This window comes from Ictidomys tridecemlineatus, chromosome 5 (assembly GCF_052094955.1).
Source record: "Ictidomys tridecemlineatus isolate mIctTri1 chromosome 5, mIctTri1.hap1, whole genome shotgun sequence".
Lineage (NCBI taxonomy): Eukaryota > Metazoa > Chordata > Mammalia > Rodentia > Sciuridae > Ictidomys > Ictidomys tridecemlineatus.
The window spans coordinates 90,243,861-90,259,292 of record NC_135481.1 but is presented as its reverse complement, the minus strand read 5'-3'; the positions used below and the strand labels follow the sequence as shown (position 1 = coordinate 90,259,292).

The following is a 15,432-nucleotide window of genomic DNA, read 5'->3' as shown; positions in this document are numbered from 1 at the left end:
TCATTTTATATTCCAAATTGTTCCTGTTCATAAACCATCAGTTTTTAGTCTTCACCATAATTGCTTAATGCATAACATATAATAGGGCCCCTGCCCCATGAAAGATTCAAACTTTCCCATGTCACTAGCTAGGGAAAGTCACTGGTTGCAGCAGTCTAGGGTGTACCCTTCTGTGCTTACCCTTCTGTGTAAGAAATATGGATGGGACTTGATGGAAAGGGCATATGGCCTAATACTGGTAGCTCAACCCAAGGTGAGGAAAAGCCAGGATATAGGGACATATCCTGGAGCAGTAGTACATACCAAAAGGACCAGGCATACAAAAGTCTCTCAAAGTATTTGTTTCTTCCCTATTTTACAAGGCTTGGTGGTACTGTTAGTTGTTTAAGTCCATATTTAAAATATGAAGCACCCATTATGCATGTGTGCAAGGAGGCTCAGCCCAAGCCCCCATCTTGGGGCAACAATGAGGAAAACTGTCAGCTTACTCCCAAGCCCTGCAACAGTTTAATATGGGAAGAACTGGAAGATGCTCATTATTCTTTTTTTTCGTTGTGGTGCTGGGGATTGAACCCAGGGCCTTGGTGCATGTGAGGCAAGCACTCTACCGACTGAATTATATCTCCAGCTCCAGATTCACATGTTATTCTATAAAGCTGAGAACAGAACTATGACTGAGCCACTAATTCTTTCAGAGAAAGAGCTCAAGGGATTAGGATTATCCCTAGTTCCTTTTCTCTGATCAGAGTTGGCATTTTATCCACTTAGTAATACTAGAGATCCCAGTGAGCCCAGGCCCACACCCTAGCTGAGGGCCTTTCTAATGAAAACACCAGGGAATTGACCTTCAAGGCTAGTGGAAAAGGAGAGGTGGTGGCACATTAACAAGTATGGAGGATTGGGGACAGCCAATGTGCAAGAGAATCCCAATGTACAAAAAGGGTGGAGTATGAACAGATTTCCAACTTTTCTAGCACACAGATGGGCCCTTGTTGATCCTGCAGATCTGGCATAGGAGATAGCAGCAAATTCCTGGGAGGAACAGATGAAGCCTAGGGCTCTTAATATCTTCTCCAAGTCAGTTCAGGGAAATGGGAAGATGGGAAAGCAGAGCACAATCAGGGATTATGAGAGATGACATAGCAATATTTTTAATTTTGTCTTTTTTAAAGAATAATATTGCAGGGAACAGGTTGTGGCTCATTGGTAGAGCACTTGCCTAGCATGCATGAGGCACTGGGTTCATCCCCAGTACCACATAAAAATAAAGAAATAAAATAAAGGTATTGTGTCCAACTACAACTAAAAAAAAAAAAAAGAATGCAATATCATGGTTATATACATGGGCTCTGCAGATTTCTTGGGTTCACAATTCATGTACTAGCTGTGTGGTTTTCTTTTTCTTTTTTTTGGTACTAGGGATTGAATCCAGGAACACTTTACCACTGATCTATATCCCCTGTCCTTTTTATTTTAAAACAGGGTCTCATTAAATTTCAGAGGCTAGCCTTGAATGTGCAATCCTCCTGTTTCAGCCTCCTGAGTCAGAGTCACTGGGATTATGGAGTGTGCCGCTGCACCCTGCTTAGCTGTGAGATCTTGAACAAGACGAGAGTTTCTCCAGGGCTTATCTTTAATAGAAGAGGAATAATGATAATACTCAGGATTATTTTGAGCATGCACATAAAACAGATTTTAGCAGATAAATGTTAAGAAAATGGGCTATTACTACTGTTAATGTGATATAACGGTAACATATACAAGTCAGGCAAGACATTATTAGACAATAAACCTCAACCCAGACTTCCTGGGTTCTCACTGATGACTAAACTGTGCATTGCTTGGTGACTTCCAGTAATTTCTTTCTTCACTTTGCTGGAACTCTGACCTGAGGTTGACCTACAAGATACATGAAATTCTTTTTTTCCCCACTAGATTATGATGATTTGCTTGAGTAAAGATCCAGAGTTCCTTTCTTGCCTCAAAGGATTAAGGCTATGAACAGTAAAAGCATTTAAACAAATCCCATATTTTATTTTGAATACATGTGTGGGCACACGTACATGTCCCCTTCACTCAGAGTCACAGAATAAGGGGAAACAGAAGTTTTTGAGAAATTAGTAATGAAAAAGGATGTGGGAAGCTGGTTACCTTAAGGCTCCTTGTTCATCTGTAACAACAGGAACTGCTTCTTTCCCCTTTTCTCCCTTTAGAAGACTGTCAAGAAGGAGCCTGAGGGAGGAAGGTGGATCAACCATGGTCTTGGAGAAAAGGAAGTAGACTCTCTACCCCTTCTGGAGGAAGAAGGAATAGCAGAGATCAACTAAGAATGAAGAGGGAAAGGGAGAAAATATAGGTAAATGACCTAGAATAAAAGTAAATACTTCACATGTTCAAAGAAAAAAAAAGTGATGAAAAGGGAGAGGAACAAGAAAAAAAGCAAAAAGCAAAGAGGTTAGGTATAGGGTAAGAGGAAAGGAAACTAAGCAACCAGGAAAGAAATAACTCCCATGTTAAGGTTAACCAAGAGAGACATGAATGGGAATGGGTAGAAGAGTCAACTTTCCCATTTCACTGGCTCAGAATATGGATAAGACTGCCATCTTCTGGTGTCATTTGTCAAGTTGCTCTCATTCTTGATGTTTTCCATTCTTTATTCTCAAGAGAGATCCTGGCATTCTTTCCTTTCAATTGGGGGCTCTCAATCATATCCCCAACTCGGATATACCTCCCCAAAGCTGTCTCAGAGCATCCAGGCTGGAAATCTCTGGAGGCAAGAGCAAAAAGCAAGGGGCAGTAGATGTGCCATGGTTGGAAAGACACTTTGGGGTGATTGTGGAATACTTTCTGGGTTCTGAAACATTCTTGCCCCAAACTGGAGGACTCCTCCTCAGCCACAACCATAAGCTCAGGGCTTTGTCTCCTGAACTATAGTAAAAGGTTGAAAAATGTGGCTTCTAATCTACACTATACAATGCAGATGATAAAATGTCAAACAAAATGGAGCTGTAGAATAACTACATAAACCAAATCCAATTTCCCAAGAAGCAAAGTGGGGCCCAAAGAAGTACAACTTGCTTAAAGTTGTACAGCCAGTCAGTGACTTCTTTTTCTTCTAAACCAGAAGCAACAAATCAGAATAGTGATTCACTGTTCCTTGACAACAGTCCATAAAGTGCTTAGAGGTTATTAAAAGGTACCCAGAAATATAAGGCTGACATTTTTCTGGAAGCCCCTGAGTAAATCAACACCTTAGGTTCCCATTATTGGGCTACAAGGACAGGCTTGGGGTTGCTTTTGCCTCGATTATAATCCGGAACTTGCCTGGAGGACGGAGAAAATAGTTCTACCTGTCATCATTCCCCAGCCAATACATGAAAATTTTAGGGAGGAACTGTCGGGTGATAAGGGAATCCTGTCATGCCAGGGTCCAGAAGGAGCAATGGCCAAGTTCCTAGGATTAAGCAAGGCAATTATGGCTGAGATAAAACTAGGATGGGCAAATTGAGGGACCTAAGGTGGCAAAAACCGAAAAACGGAAATAAACCAGCAATCCCTTGACTTCAAATGGGACGGATTATTTCACATGTCACACCTCCTCAATCCATAATGCCTCCTCAAATCCAAAGACTTTCCTAACATTTGATGCCTAGGCCTGCAACTCACTCTCTCCCAGTGACCATTCAGCAAAGAGGCTACCATCATCCCCCTTCTTTAGCTTTCTTCTAATCCCTCCAGCGTCCTTTCTGGTTTCCTTTCTCCCTTGCCTTGGGTTCTTTTCACTCACATCCAGCCAGCATTTTCCACCTCGAGTTCCCCAAACCTTGTTGATTTCTCCCACCTTCCTCGCCCTCCCCCACCTGACTGGGACCTCTCCCGGTCAATCTAAGTTTCTCCCACTTCTCCCACCACATTGGTTTTCCCCTGCCCCCCCCCCCCCCCCCCGTGCCTTAGTTTTTTTCTGCCATGGGCTGCGGACGTCTTGTCTTAAATAAAGTGGATCCAGCCCTGGGGCTCCGGGACTCCGCCACTGCCCGGATGCTCGGGCCCACGCAGAGCATAGTCACGGCCGCCGTTGTTGTCCCAGAACTCGCGACCCGTCACACGGTAGCGTAGGGCGAAGAGCAGGGCGCCCCCAATGGGCGGCGCTGGAAGACGGAAGGCGAAACGATCGGCTCGCGGAGGGGGCGGGGCCGGGCCGGCGTAGGCGGCGGGCGCTTCGCGCTGGCTTCTCCAGCCGTCGGCGCTCCAGCGCACGCTAACGCGCTTCTCGTAGGCCAGGTCCAGCACGCGCGCGCTCCCAGCCACGCCCAGTGGTCCCGCCTCGGCGCGTTCCAAGCAGATGCGCTGCGCCTGTAAGCGGGCGGCGAAGCCGGGCTCGCTGGCCGGCTCTAGGGCTGCGCGCGCCTCCTGTGGGGGCTGGAAAAAAAGGACGGGGAGGAAGGAGCACGGGGCGGGGAGTGGGAAGAGAAGGAGGCGGGGTCAGAGCGGGACACTGGACCAATCAGAGGCCGACGCGACGTCCGGGACAGCAGAGTGGGGCCCAGCTGAAGAGTGGCCTAGAGTCCTAAGCGAATGGACCTCAAAAGGGCTAAACAGGCGCAAGCCCGTGGTTGGGGATGGGTGGGCGTTCCTTGACAAATCCACTCTCGTACGACCGCCGCGGCCGATAGGGACAGGTCCCAGGGAGTGGGGGCGTGCCCCGGCCGCCTACCTGGAGGCTTCGGGAGCGCGGCTGACAAGGCGCGAAGTGGCGGAGGGCGTCTCTTTGCAGCTGGATCTGCACGTGGCGGGGTACCCGGGGCAGCTCTCCGGGGCGGAAGCGGCGCACCGCGGCCAGCTCCAGCCCCAGCGCGTCAGCGAAACGCACTCTCTTGCGGGTGTCCGGGCTTCGGCTGCGGGGTGCCCGGGCCCCGCCGCCTCCGGCGGGTGCGGAACGGGCCCGGCGACCCCGACTCGGAGCGTGAGCGCGGGATCGGGCCCCCAGACGCGTCCCGCCCTCGGCTGGCTCCTCCTCCGGCTCCTCCTCGAGGCTGGGCCGCTGGCTGCGGTAGTAGGCGCGCTCGGTCAGCGCAGCTATAAAGCTCAGGTTGCGGGGTATGTCGGTGCGGGGGGGCCGCTCGCCGGACATGTTATCTCCCGCACTAGCGGGGCTGGTCTGCAGCACCCTGGGGCTGCCTTCCCTTCCTTTTGCCCGCTTGCCCTGCGTCCTCACAGAAGTCACCTGGGCCCACTTCAGAATCCCCTAGCCGTTGCGTACTCTCCTTGCTGTCACCTCCGGGATCCTCCACCTCCCGTTGCTCTGCATGGTCTCCGTAACCACCTTTCCCTCTCTCTGACCGTCAGCTCCCGGGGTTTTGGACTATCACATCCTTCCTCCTATGAGCTGTGTGCTCTGAGCGTGCGCTCCACGACGCTCACCCTTGGGTTCTGCGGGCCTGAGTCCCGGACCCCGCCCCCGCCCCCAACCCTCTGACAGGTGGCTTGGTATCAGTCTTAACTGCTGCACCAGGGGGCGGGGACTCCATCCTTTTGATCCCAAGTGAAGCCACCAAGCCCCTTAAAAAAAAAAAAATTCTCAACCTTTCTGGCACGGAAAGGGTTAATACAGGAACGGAAAGGTAACCTTTCATTATTTTGAAGGTTCAAAACACCCAGAGTGTGACTGTCTTCAGGTCTCACTTTTTTTTTTCTTTTGCCTAGGCGTGGAAGGGGGGTAACAGTAGGTGCAAAGGAGGGAAAATCATGAACACTAGATAGAATTTCAAATAGAGGGTATGACATTTCACTCAAAAGGATTGGTGGTTGAACACGGTCCAGTGCAAAGAGGCTGGAACTGAGCAGTGGGAAAAACCTACAGCCTAGTCCCAGGTCTGGGACTGTTTAGCTTTGTGACCTTGAGCAAGACACAACTTCTCTGAATCTCTGTTTTCTCACCTCTGAAAAAGTGGGTTAAAATTCTGATTTTTTAAAATTTGTTTTGATACTAAGGTTTCAACCTAGTCGAGCCATTTTTAATTTTGAGACAGGGTCTCATTAAGTTGCTGAGGGCCTTACTAAATTACTGAGGCTGGTCTCAAACTTATGATCCTCCTGTCTCAGCCAAGTCACTAGGATTACAGGCTTACACCACCACACTTAGCTTAGTGTTCTGATCTCTAACCCAACTGTAAAACTCTTTGAGGAGACACCTATATGATTTATGATCAGTTTAGTACATGGTAAGACTTCAAAGTATTGAATGAGTGAGCACAGAATAAATCTTGGAGCTGGGACTGTAGGGTTCTAGTTCCAGTGGGAGCTCACTGGACTGAAGGTTGTAGGATTGGCTTTTTCTCCTTTTATTCTCCCCTATGTTAGTGAAAAAAACATGTGAAGTGTTTCTATTTTTTTTTTCTAACTTCCCTACTGATCTTATGTAGCACGATGTGCTATGTGCTGTTTTGAGAGTTTTACAAATATTAACTTAAAAATACAATCATCATAGGAGTAGGGAGTACTATTAGACCTATTTTACAGGTAATTTTATCAAGGGAGAGAAGGGTTAGGACCCTTGCCCAAGGACACAGAGTTAATAATTGGGGATCTGGAATTGGAACCTCAGCAGTCCATTTCTAGAATTCACTTTCTTTCCATTTTGTTATACAAAATTGAAACATTTAATGATAATGTTAACATCTTTAGAATATTAAAATAGGAAATGTTAGAGTGGAGATAAAATATCTAAATTTAGAACAGCAGGTAGTTTGAAAAATTAAAATCCCTAGGTTGGAAATAAACAATGAAACATGCTATCTTACTATCTACAATTCTTGCCTGTTGCATTTTCACACCAGTATCAACCATAGTAATGCTATTTAGTCAGAACTTGTTTTTAAAACCATATTGAGTTTTATATTCTTATTTTACACATACATATTAAATCTGTGAACATATTTTCTTCATATCTTATGATGTAAAATAATCATACGCTAATTAAGGTTACAGTCAAACAGTGTAAAAGGATTTTCCTTGCTTTGGTAAAACAATGTGTCATTGAAGTAAAATAGATGAAAGTCAGCCTTTGTGACCTCAGGTTTTCTGGCAAAGGCTTTGTTGCTTTGTGCTATACCTTGGCTCTGCAGTGTTGATCTGAGAAGATACTTGAGATACATAGCTTTGGACCGGTATAAGTTATAGCTCTGTTTTGCTGGTAGCTCAGACTGACACTGAATCTTTATTCTAAATCAAATATCTTTTTCCTTCTTTCCTTTCTTTCTTTGTGTGTGTTGTACTGTGGACTGAATCCAGAACCTTGTACTAGTAGGCAAGTGCTCTATCACTGAGCTTACATCCCCAGACCTTTTTATTTTATTTTAAGACAGGTTCTCTCTGAGTTGCCAAGGCTGATCTCCAACTTGTGAAATCTCCTGCCTCCTACTCCCAAGTGGATAGGATTATAGGCATGCATCACTGTGTCCTGCTCAGTTTTTCTTTCTTATGCAGCTACTGCAGCAATCTTCAAATGTCTGGCTGGGACTATTCAATAACTGGCCAGAAGTGTCAATTGATTCATTCAGTCAACGTTTACTGGAGGCCTATTTGGCCACAAGGACACAAAAGTGAATAAACGTCAGTAGTTCTAGCTCTTGAGGAGCTTATAAATAAAAAGGCAAATATATTTGGACACTTAAGACATTTACTTGAAATTAAAAACTGGTGATTTATTACAAGTAAATGTCTTAGAAGAAACCAGGATTGCAAATAGAGGACTTAACTAGGTTAGCCTGAAAAGAAGTGGGCAGTCTTCCTGGTGGCAGCTAGAAGAATCAGCTCAAGAGCAAAGAAGAAAGGAGCATGGTTGAAAGAGAAAGCTATAAAGAAGTGGATTTGGTTGTACTTTCAGAATGGAATAGTGAATTAAGTGTGGTACCAGCCATGGTAGTGCATACCACTAATCCTAGCTATTTGAGTGGTTGAAGCAGAAGGACTGCAAGCCTTAGGCTAGCCTCCACAAAAGGAAAAACAAAGAGAATTGAGTGTGGTCTTGTAAATAGTGTGGATTCTGTCAGAATAACATTGACTACTTGAAAGGGAAGAGATGATCTTGAGGTCAGGCAGATTTAGGTTAAGTGGCAGTTTCTTTCCTTATTAGTATATGGCTTTGGGCAAATTACTCAACCTTTCCAAGCCTCAATTTCCTCATCTGTAGAAAGGATAAAATAGCATAAGGGTTGATGTGAAGATAATTTTTATTTTATTTATTTATTTTTGTGCTCCTGGGCATTGAACCTAGAGCCTACAAGCAGTGTACCATAGAGCTATATCTCCAACCTTTTTTTTTTTTTTTTTTTTAATTTTGAGACAGGATCTCACTTAAATTGCCCAGGCTTTCCCTTGAAATTGCAGTCTTCCTGCCTTAGCCTCCCAAGTAGCTGGGATCACAAGCATGTATCACAGCACCTGATTAGAATAAACTATTACACATATAAAGAAAGCACTGAGCACCTGGTAAGCCCTTATGTTAGTTACTATTATTGTTATACAGAGGACTTTGCTTCTCTCTTGACCGTAAGAACAGGTGAGAGCATCAAGGATTGGATTGGAGGTAGATGCAAAGGGTATGGATTCTGTAAGAATAAATGGAGGGCTGGGGATGTGGCTCAAGCGGTAGCGTGCTCGCCTGGCATGCATGCCGCCCGGGTTCGATCCTCAGCACCACATACCAACAAAGATGTTGTGTCCGCCAAGAATTAAAAAATAAATATTAAAAATTAAAAAAAAAAAGAATAAATGGAAAAGAACCAAAGGAAAGTAGAATTGGACTGCCACTTTAGCTGGGGCTCTCTCCAAATGGAGTTGTGGAATTGTCAACTCCAAGAGCCCTGAGTGGCCTTGGAGTCAAATGCTTGTGAGCACCCTCATGTAGATCATTTGTGGTGAAATTGCTTCATATCTTGTGAACTGCCCTTTATAAATGTATTGCCATTTATAAATAATATACATATATGTAATCTAGAAAGATAAACATTAACCTTATCATTGGCAACCTACAGTGAGGGAGGTGGAATTGGACAGGTACATGTGTGTGTGTATAGCTGAGTACTTGTATTTGATTACTCTCTGTCTCTCTGTTGTTTGATTTTTTTTTTTTCCCCATGAGAATGAGTCCATGTGCTGGATTAAAAAAAAAAAAGATTAAAAGTGATAACAAAAGAAGATGAAGAAAAGTACCTTTAGAACCTGCTTGGAATTAAAGTACTGCCTGCCTGATGCCTGATTAAAGCCTCAGCCCTAGAAGAGACCACCAGATTAAAGGCCCTGGGGAAAAAGGGATTGGAAAGTTTTGGTATCCTTGTGGTATTTGCTAGTCCCATAAGGACAAGGCACCTGGCAGGACGTTTCCAGTATAATGAGAACTGCTCCTCTTTTTAAGGCATATAATCTAGGGCTGGAACAATTCAACAAGTGCATGGAATATCAGAGACCTTCTAAAAATGCTGAATTTGTACCACGATGTTCTGAGGTCCAGGGTGTTTCTCTGGGCAGTCTCAAGGCTTAGCAGCTCAGCTCAGTCCAGCCCATGGTGTCTCTGCCTTCAATGGCCTTCTCTTTCAGAGTTGTGGCCTTCCCAGGCCTGTGTGCGGCCCCGCCCCTCTCTCTGGACGCATCTCTGGGCCCCATCATCACCCGGCGCCAGGCCCTCCCTCCTGCCCCCCCTTCTCCTCCCTCCTTCCTTCCCTCCCTTCCTCCCTCTCTCCTTCCCTCCCAGCTCCTGCACCAGGAAACGGCCCGGATCCCAGCAGCGGCCTGACCCGTGAGATCCCTAACCTGGCAGGCGGGCGGGGTTGGAGACCAGTTGAAGGTGGGGGTAAGGTAGGAGCTGAGCCTTTGGGCTGCACTGGGGGGAGCCGAGAGTAGAGATGGTGCCGGCAGGAAGCCCTTGGCCCTGGGTTTTCCGGGAGGACAGTCATTAAACATGGATTCAGCCACACAGCTGGTAGAGCGTTGGGGGCAGGGACCGGGTCCCAGGAGCTGCAACCCCAGCCCTTCTCAGGCCAGATCTTGATCCCTGGCCTTCCCTGCATATTTCTGATCTCTTTCACCCTTTTTCAGGGCTCCACGCTGGCCGGGAGGATGAAAGGCCCCAGCTGGGGGCTCCTTGCCACCAGCGCTGGGTCCTAAGAGCTGCCATCCAGGCTGGGTGAGTGTCCCTTGCCTTTCTCTGTCCCAGCACTCTTTGGCTTCTCCCATATTTTTTCAGCCCTTATCTCCTCCCATCTTGTGTCTCTGCCAACATCTTCACATCTTGATTCTGGGTAGGTTTAAGTCCCTTCCTGTAGCCAAAAAGGTGTATACTATGGTGGGGGTGGGAGGGAGCTGTTGGGATGTTATAGAGCTAGTGTTATCTTAGGCAAAGAATCTATTCTAAAAATAAAATTTCCTTGTTTTACATTTAATTTGGCATATAACAAATTCAGTGTCCATCCCCTAATGCCCTGGCCCTATGACATAATTTAAATCCCTTGTTTCTTGCTCTTTGGTGCCCAGGGGTCTCTGATCATACCTCCTCCCCCACCTCATCTTACTGAGTTGGACAAACCAAAAACACCCCTTCTGGTCCTCTCTATATTTCATGTATTCATGCCAGTCTTTCATCCTTGCCCCTTACAGCCGCCCGGATGGCGACCCCAGCCTCGGCCCCAGACACACGGGCTCTGGTGGCCGACTTTGTAGGCTATAAGCTGAGGCAGAAGGGTTACGTCTGTGGAGCTGGCCCTGGGGAGGGCCCAGCAGCTGATCCACTGCACCAAGCCATGCGGGCAGCTGGAGATGAGTTCGAGACCCGCTTCCGGCGCACCTTCTCTGATCTGGCAGCTCAGCTGCATGTGACCCCGGGTTCAGCTCAGCAACGCTTCACCCAGGTCTCTGACGAACTTTTCCAAGGGGGTCCCAACTGGGGTCGTCTTGTGGCCTTCTTTGTCTTTGGGGCTGCCCTGTGTGCTGAGAGTGTCAACAAAGAGATGGAGCCACTGGTGGGACAAGTGCAGGAGTGGATGGTGGCCTACCTGGAGACGCGGCTGGCTGACTGGATCCACAGCAGTGGGGGCTGGGTAAGAAGTTTCTCAAATGCTGCTCTGCACATCCCTCTGCAAAGCTGTTCTCCAGGGGGAATATGGGGGCTCTGATTGGAGGCTGGGACAGCTGTGCTGGGAAGGAGGCATGGGGCTGAATTCCCCTATTTAGGTGGAGTCAGACTGAGGTTCCCTCACCGAGCATCACATTGGACTCTACTCCAGGGCTGCCATACAGTTATCACTGCATGGGCTTATGGTCCCAAGCAGAGGACAGAATACACAATACCCAAGAAGTGCCTGCAGAGAAAGGTGTTACTTATATGGCATGAGAGGTGGGGAGGATCAGGGATGGGTGGTGGTCAGGCAAGCCTTGGCAAAGGATGCCAGTTCTAAGCAGAATTTTTCATCAAGGAAAGGATGAGGCAGTAAGTGCAAGTGTCATAGGGCTGCACATGGGGGATCAGAGAGCTTGCAGTTGGTAAAGCTTTGGCTGGAGAGGAGCTGGGTATGGGATAGTGCTCGCAGTGGATGGAACTGGAACTCTTCCTCTCCTCTTCTCTCCACTCTTTCCTCTCCTGATATCCCTTTCTCCTTCTTTCTCTCCTACTTCCCTTCTCTCCCACAGGCGGAGTTCACAGCTCTATACGGGGACGGGGCCCTGGAGGAGGCACGGCGTCTGCGGGAGGGGAACTGGGCATCAGTGAGGACAGTGCTGACGGGGGCCGTGGCACTGGGGGCCCTGGTAACTGTAGGGGCCTTTTTTGCTAGCAAGTGAGAAAGTTCAGGGCCAGGTGGGGCTAGGTGTGGCTGGGGGCCAGGAGAGCAGGAACAGAGAACAAGAAGTGAAGTGAATGGTTGGGCACGGAACAGGGAAGGGGAGAGGTAGCATGTGAGGGAGCCAAGTGTGCTAGGCAGGTGATTGGAAGAGTGAGCTACAGTTATTAAGGAGTTTTAGGAAAGTCAGGGGACCAGGAGATGGAGTCATTCCAGGGTTTGGGGGGAGGTGGGAGGGATCATGCCTATAGGTATGGGCACATGAAACTACCCAGAGATGAATTTGCAGCGATGAGGAAGGTGGACTTGCATAAGGAGTTGTGTCTCCCCTGGATAAGTGGGTTTTGGGGAACTAGAAGGCATATCCCTTTGGAATGGAAGCTTGGGGTTCTCAGGTGATTGGGAGAGGTGGCTGTGGCTGTGGGCTGCTTGGACACAAGTGTGCATGTGCACGGGTACTCGTGTGCATGCTGGGCTGTTTGTCTAATCTGGAGGTGGTTCAGATTCTTCAAGGAAAAACATTCCCTTTTGCAGTGGCAAGAACAAGGGACAGTTCTCTGCCCCTCCTCCCAAACCCTCTTTTCCCTTCCCCTTGTCCAAATGCCTCAAGGCTGAAGGAGAAACACTGTATCCAGACTCTGGAGGGCTCTGGCACTTCTCTGCAGAAAGTTGTTGGTAGGGCTTTGGAGAGAAAGCAATTCTGTAGCTGGCCTTGTTCCTTCATTACCCATTTTCCTGTGCATCATAAACTTCCTGCTGCCTCCTGGGCTCTGACAGAAGTGCAGGGCCCTGGAGCCTGGGCAGGTGAAGGCTTCTTCAGTAGCTGGATATGCCTGCTACCCTCCCCTCCCACTGGGGCACAATGGTGCCTAATAGCTCTGGGACCTCTGTACCCAAACTGAAACTCTAAATTGGGGCTCAATTTTCCTTTTGAGGATGTAGACATAAATGCTGATCTAGAATATAGTCTGGGTCCCACACTGTTTCTCAGTGAGACTGTTGATTCCTTGAAAAGACCATTCTAGCTTGAGCCTTGTGGGGTGAGGGTGACAGGTACTCCATGACTGGGCCTATTCTGTGTTGTGGGCTTTGGTGCTGCTTTATTAAGGGCAGGTGTATGGGTTTGAGAGTACCTACCACGATCTGGAAGCATTTATATTTCATTGAAGCCACGCTGTTTGCATGGGTGTTGTTTGTCTGTACCTCAGAGTCTGAGGATGCTAACTTTAGAACTCACAGTCCTCTAGAACAGATTCAGGCTATAGCTTTTTCTTTTAAAGAAGAAATGATTCACTCCAGATGCATGTCCTGAGCCAGACCTCACTGCTGCACTTTCCAAGGTGCTAAAATTTGCTGCTCTCCAATGCTGACTTCATTCAAAGTGCTCTAGAACCCTACCCATAATCCTGAGCACTGATCAGTTTAGCTAGACATGGTTGACTCTTCTTGGAGATTTTTACTTGGTCCCAGAATATGGCAACATGGATGTGTTTGTTAGAAAGTGGGACCAAATTGGCCTCAGGTGTTTAGTCCAGACTTTTGCTTTTGAGAGAGGGCTGCACTTTTTAATGGTCTCTATGGGGGAGGTGGTAGACTGCATATGCCACTTGGTCTGTTTTGAGTATGCTGATATCAGAAACTCAGAGCTGGTCTATGGCAGGCAGTTGGGGTGGGGGGTCTGACTTGCTCAGGACTAACTAGGCCAGTGGTTTTCAAACTGCTTGGCAGAGCCCCAAAGTATCCTAGGAGTTGCCTCAGGAGTCCTTGGGGAGATGAAGGGGATGGGGGCTGAGCAGGCTGGGCAACTTGTCCTCAAACAGAACAGCTCCTCTTGTAGCTGTCTTACATATCGGGGTTCAGGGTAAGATTTTATTTGCATTAAGGGTTTTGCTGCTGAAAAATAAAAGTTGGAAAACCACTGACTAGACCATCAGCTCCAAATTGGAGCCTGTGCTCCCCAAGGTTTGGGGCAGACTTTTCACTCTACCCTCTACCACAAGATACTTATCTGTGTTAGCATTCCTGGGGGGCTTTAGCAAATTGGGGCAGCAGGGACCATGATCAGGTTACCAAAGTGCCCCATTTTGAGGCCTTCACACCTGGGTGGAAGGAGAGGCTTTTTTATGAAAGGGTAAAGGGCTTGGTCTGGATTCCCAGAAGCAGAACTTGGATGAGATCACAGTGGGCAGTTTTGACCTGTTTTGCCCTTCTTAGTTTGAGGAGCAGTGGAAACCCCAGAGACTCTTCTGTCAGGGAAAACTAGGGACTCTCTTCTAGAGCCATATAGTTCCTTGGGATTAGCTCTTGGCCAAGAAGGCTGAGTATGGCTCCCAGTTTTTAAATTCATTTATTTTTTTTTTAATGAGGAAAATAAATGTAATGGCCATTTTTCAAAGATTAAATAGGTGGAGAGGGTGTTTCTTGCTCTCCAGAGCCCAAAGGGACAAATAGGGACTTTGCTTAGGTCAAGGAAGGACTGGAAGTAGGGCAACTGGGTCCTGCGATTATTAATCGTACTCCCCACTTATTGTAGGGCATACATACACTATTTTACTTTTTTAAATCATAAAACGGCAGGAGAACAGATTTGGTTAGTTTAGAAGAAAAGAAAAAGCTCTATAAATATAAATATATATTCCTGTATTTTTATTTAATAATTTATAAATATCAAGTTCATTTGACTTTTATTTTTGTGTAATATGTAATGGTCGTATTAAAAAAATAAATAAAGCCCAGAAGTTTAATGAGAAGGACTGAACAGGGTTTTGTGACTTTATACTGTATAACTGGGGTCAGAACATTCCTCGATCCAATCATCTGTTCATGATATTGCTAAGGGCAAGAATTAGAGTTATAGGGTTTAATCTGTTGAGATTTAAAAAAAAAATCAGAGTTGTTCTACCATCTTCCTCACCCCACCCCTATTCTGGTCAAGTACCCAAAGCCAAGAACTCCATCTATCCCAACCCAAGCTTCAAGAGGGTGTAGGTATATGGTACTTTGGGATTGCCACAAACAAAAAATCAAAACAAAGAAAACCTCCCTAAAATCTTTATGCAAAATCAACTCCCCAGCTATTGTTTGGCCTCAAAATCAGAAGTGTGTGATAATGATCCTTTCTCACTGATGCCTACTTCAGATTTAGAATATATCTATCAGAAATGGAGCTCCTGCTTTCTTGTCTAGTCCCCAGAGATATTTGGTTTCAGCCATTTCACTGCAAACTGCTAATTGGATGGAATCTCCAGGATTATTCAGTCCATTCCCCTCTGTACCTCTAGTTAGGACCACATCAAAATCATTTCTGACAGGAACCGTGATTTTAATTTTAAATTTCAAATGGAAATTTCTGATCTTTCTATAACCCAGTGCAATAAATTGATGTTTGGGTTTATGTGTTAAATTGTGAGAAATAATTGCTTAGAGGAATCTAGTATTGCCTTTCTACTCTCTCCCCATAGGAAAATCTACAAAAGAAGCTGTAGGAAAATCAGAGAGTAGCCTGGTGAATACACACTAAGAAAAAGGAAATTAGATATTCTTAATATCATCAGGTATGATAGCTAGTGCTTCTATCTGTGCTGCAGTGTGTTTTATATTT

General features: G+C 46.4%; 2 protein-coding genes across 9 annotated transcripts; one reads left to right on the top strand and one right to left on the bottom strand.

The window, feature by feature from the left end:
- Positions 1-1,125: 1,125 nt before the first annotated feature.
- On the bottom strand, positions 1,126-5,443 carry Ppp1r3e (protein phosphatase 1 regulatory subunit 3E). 4 transcript variants are annotated; one of them, XR_013439081.1, is made up of 4 exons: positions 4,715-5,443; positions 3,950-4,419; positions 2,152-2,232; positions 1,126-1,631 (listed from the first exon to the last, which is right to left on the bottom strand). XR_013439081.1 is itself a non-coding variant. In XM_013364453.4 (3 exons), exons 1-2 carry the CDS (start codon positions 5,129-5,131, stop codon positions 3,988-3,990), a joined length of 849 nt encoding a protein of 282 aa, XP_013219907.1. In that variant the 5' UTR covers positions 5,132-5,443; the 3' UTR covers positions 2,014-2,294; positions 3,950-3,987. The 4 variants fall into 4 exon arrangements, 1 of the variants encoding a protein (XP_013219907.1); XR_013439080.1 differs by lacking the exon at positions 1,126-1,631 and adding an exon at positions 1,872-1,899 and having other exon boundaries at positions 2,152-2,294; XR_013439082.1 differs by lacking the exon at positions 1,126-1,631 and adding an exon at positions 1,872-1,899.
- Positions 4,956-14,581, top strand: Bcl2l2 (BCL2 like 2). Of its 5 annotated transcripts, none has more exons than XM_078050337.1 (4): positions 4,956-5,097; positions 10,096-10,183; positions 10,654-11,093; positions 11,683-14,581. In XM_078050337.1, the coding sequence occupies exons 3-4, from the start codon at positions 10,662-10,664 to the stop codon at positions 11,830-11,832; spliced, it is 582 nt and encodes a 193-aa protein (XP_077906463.1). In that variant the 5' UTR covers positions 4,956-5,097; positions 10,096-10,183; positions 10,654-10,661; the 3' UTR covers positions 11,833-14,581. The 5 variants fall into 5 exon arrangements, with proteins under 5 accessions (XP_077906463.1, XP_077906462.1, XP_005338817.1 ...); XM_078050336.1 differs by lacking the exon at positions 4,956-5,097 and adding an exon at positions 7,007-9,844; XM_005338760.5 differs by lacking the exon at positions 4,956-5,097 and adding an exon at positions 7,007-9,850.
- Positions 14,582-15,432: the final 851 nt, after the last annotated feature.

What these genes read in the sequence shown, in the direction of transcription:
- Ppp1r3e (XM_013364453.4), bottom strand. Translation starts at nt 5,131, where the DNA reads ATGTCCGGCGAGCGGCCCCCCCGCACCGACATACCCCGCAACCTGAGC. An exon ending in CGCGCTCCCGAAGCCTCCAG is followed by an intron (nt 4,420 to 4,714) that starts GTAGGCGGCCGG and finishes CTTTTTTTCCAG; the next exon opens with CCCCCACAGGAGGCGCGCGC.
- Bcl2l2 (XM_078050337.1), top strand. Translation starts at nt 10,662, where the DNA reads ATGGCGACCCCAGCCTCGGCCCCAGACACACGGGCTCTGGTGGCCGAC. An exon ending in TCCACAGCAGTGGGGGCTGG is followed by an intron (nt 11,094 to 11,682) that starts GTAAGAAGTTTC and finishes TCTCTCCCACAG; the next exon opens with GCGGAGTTCACAGCTCTATA.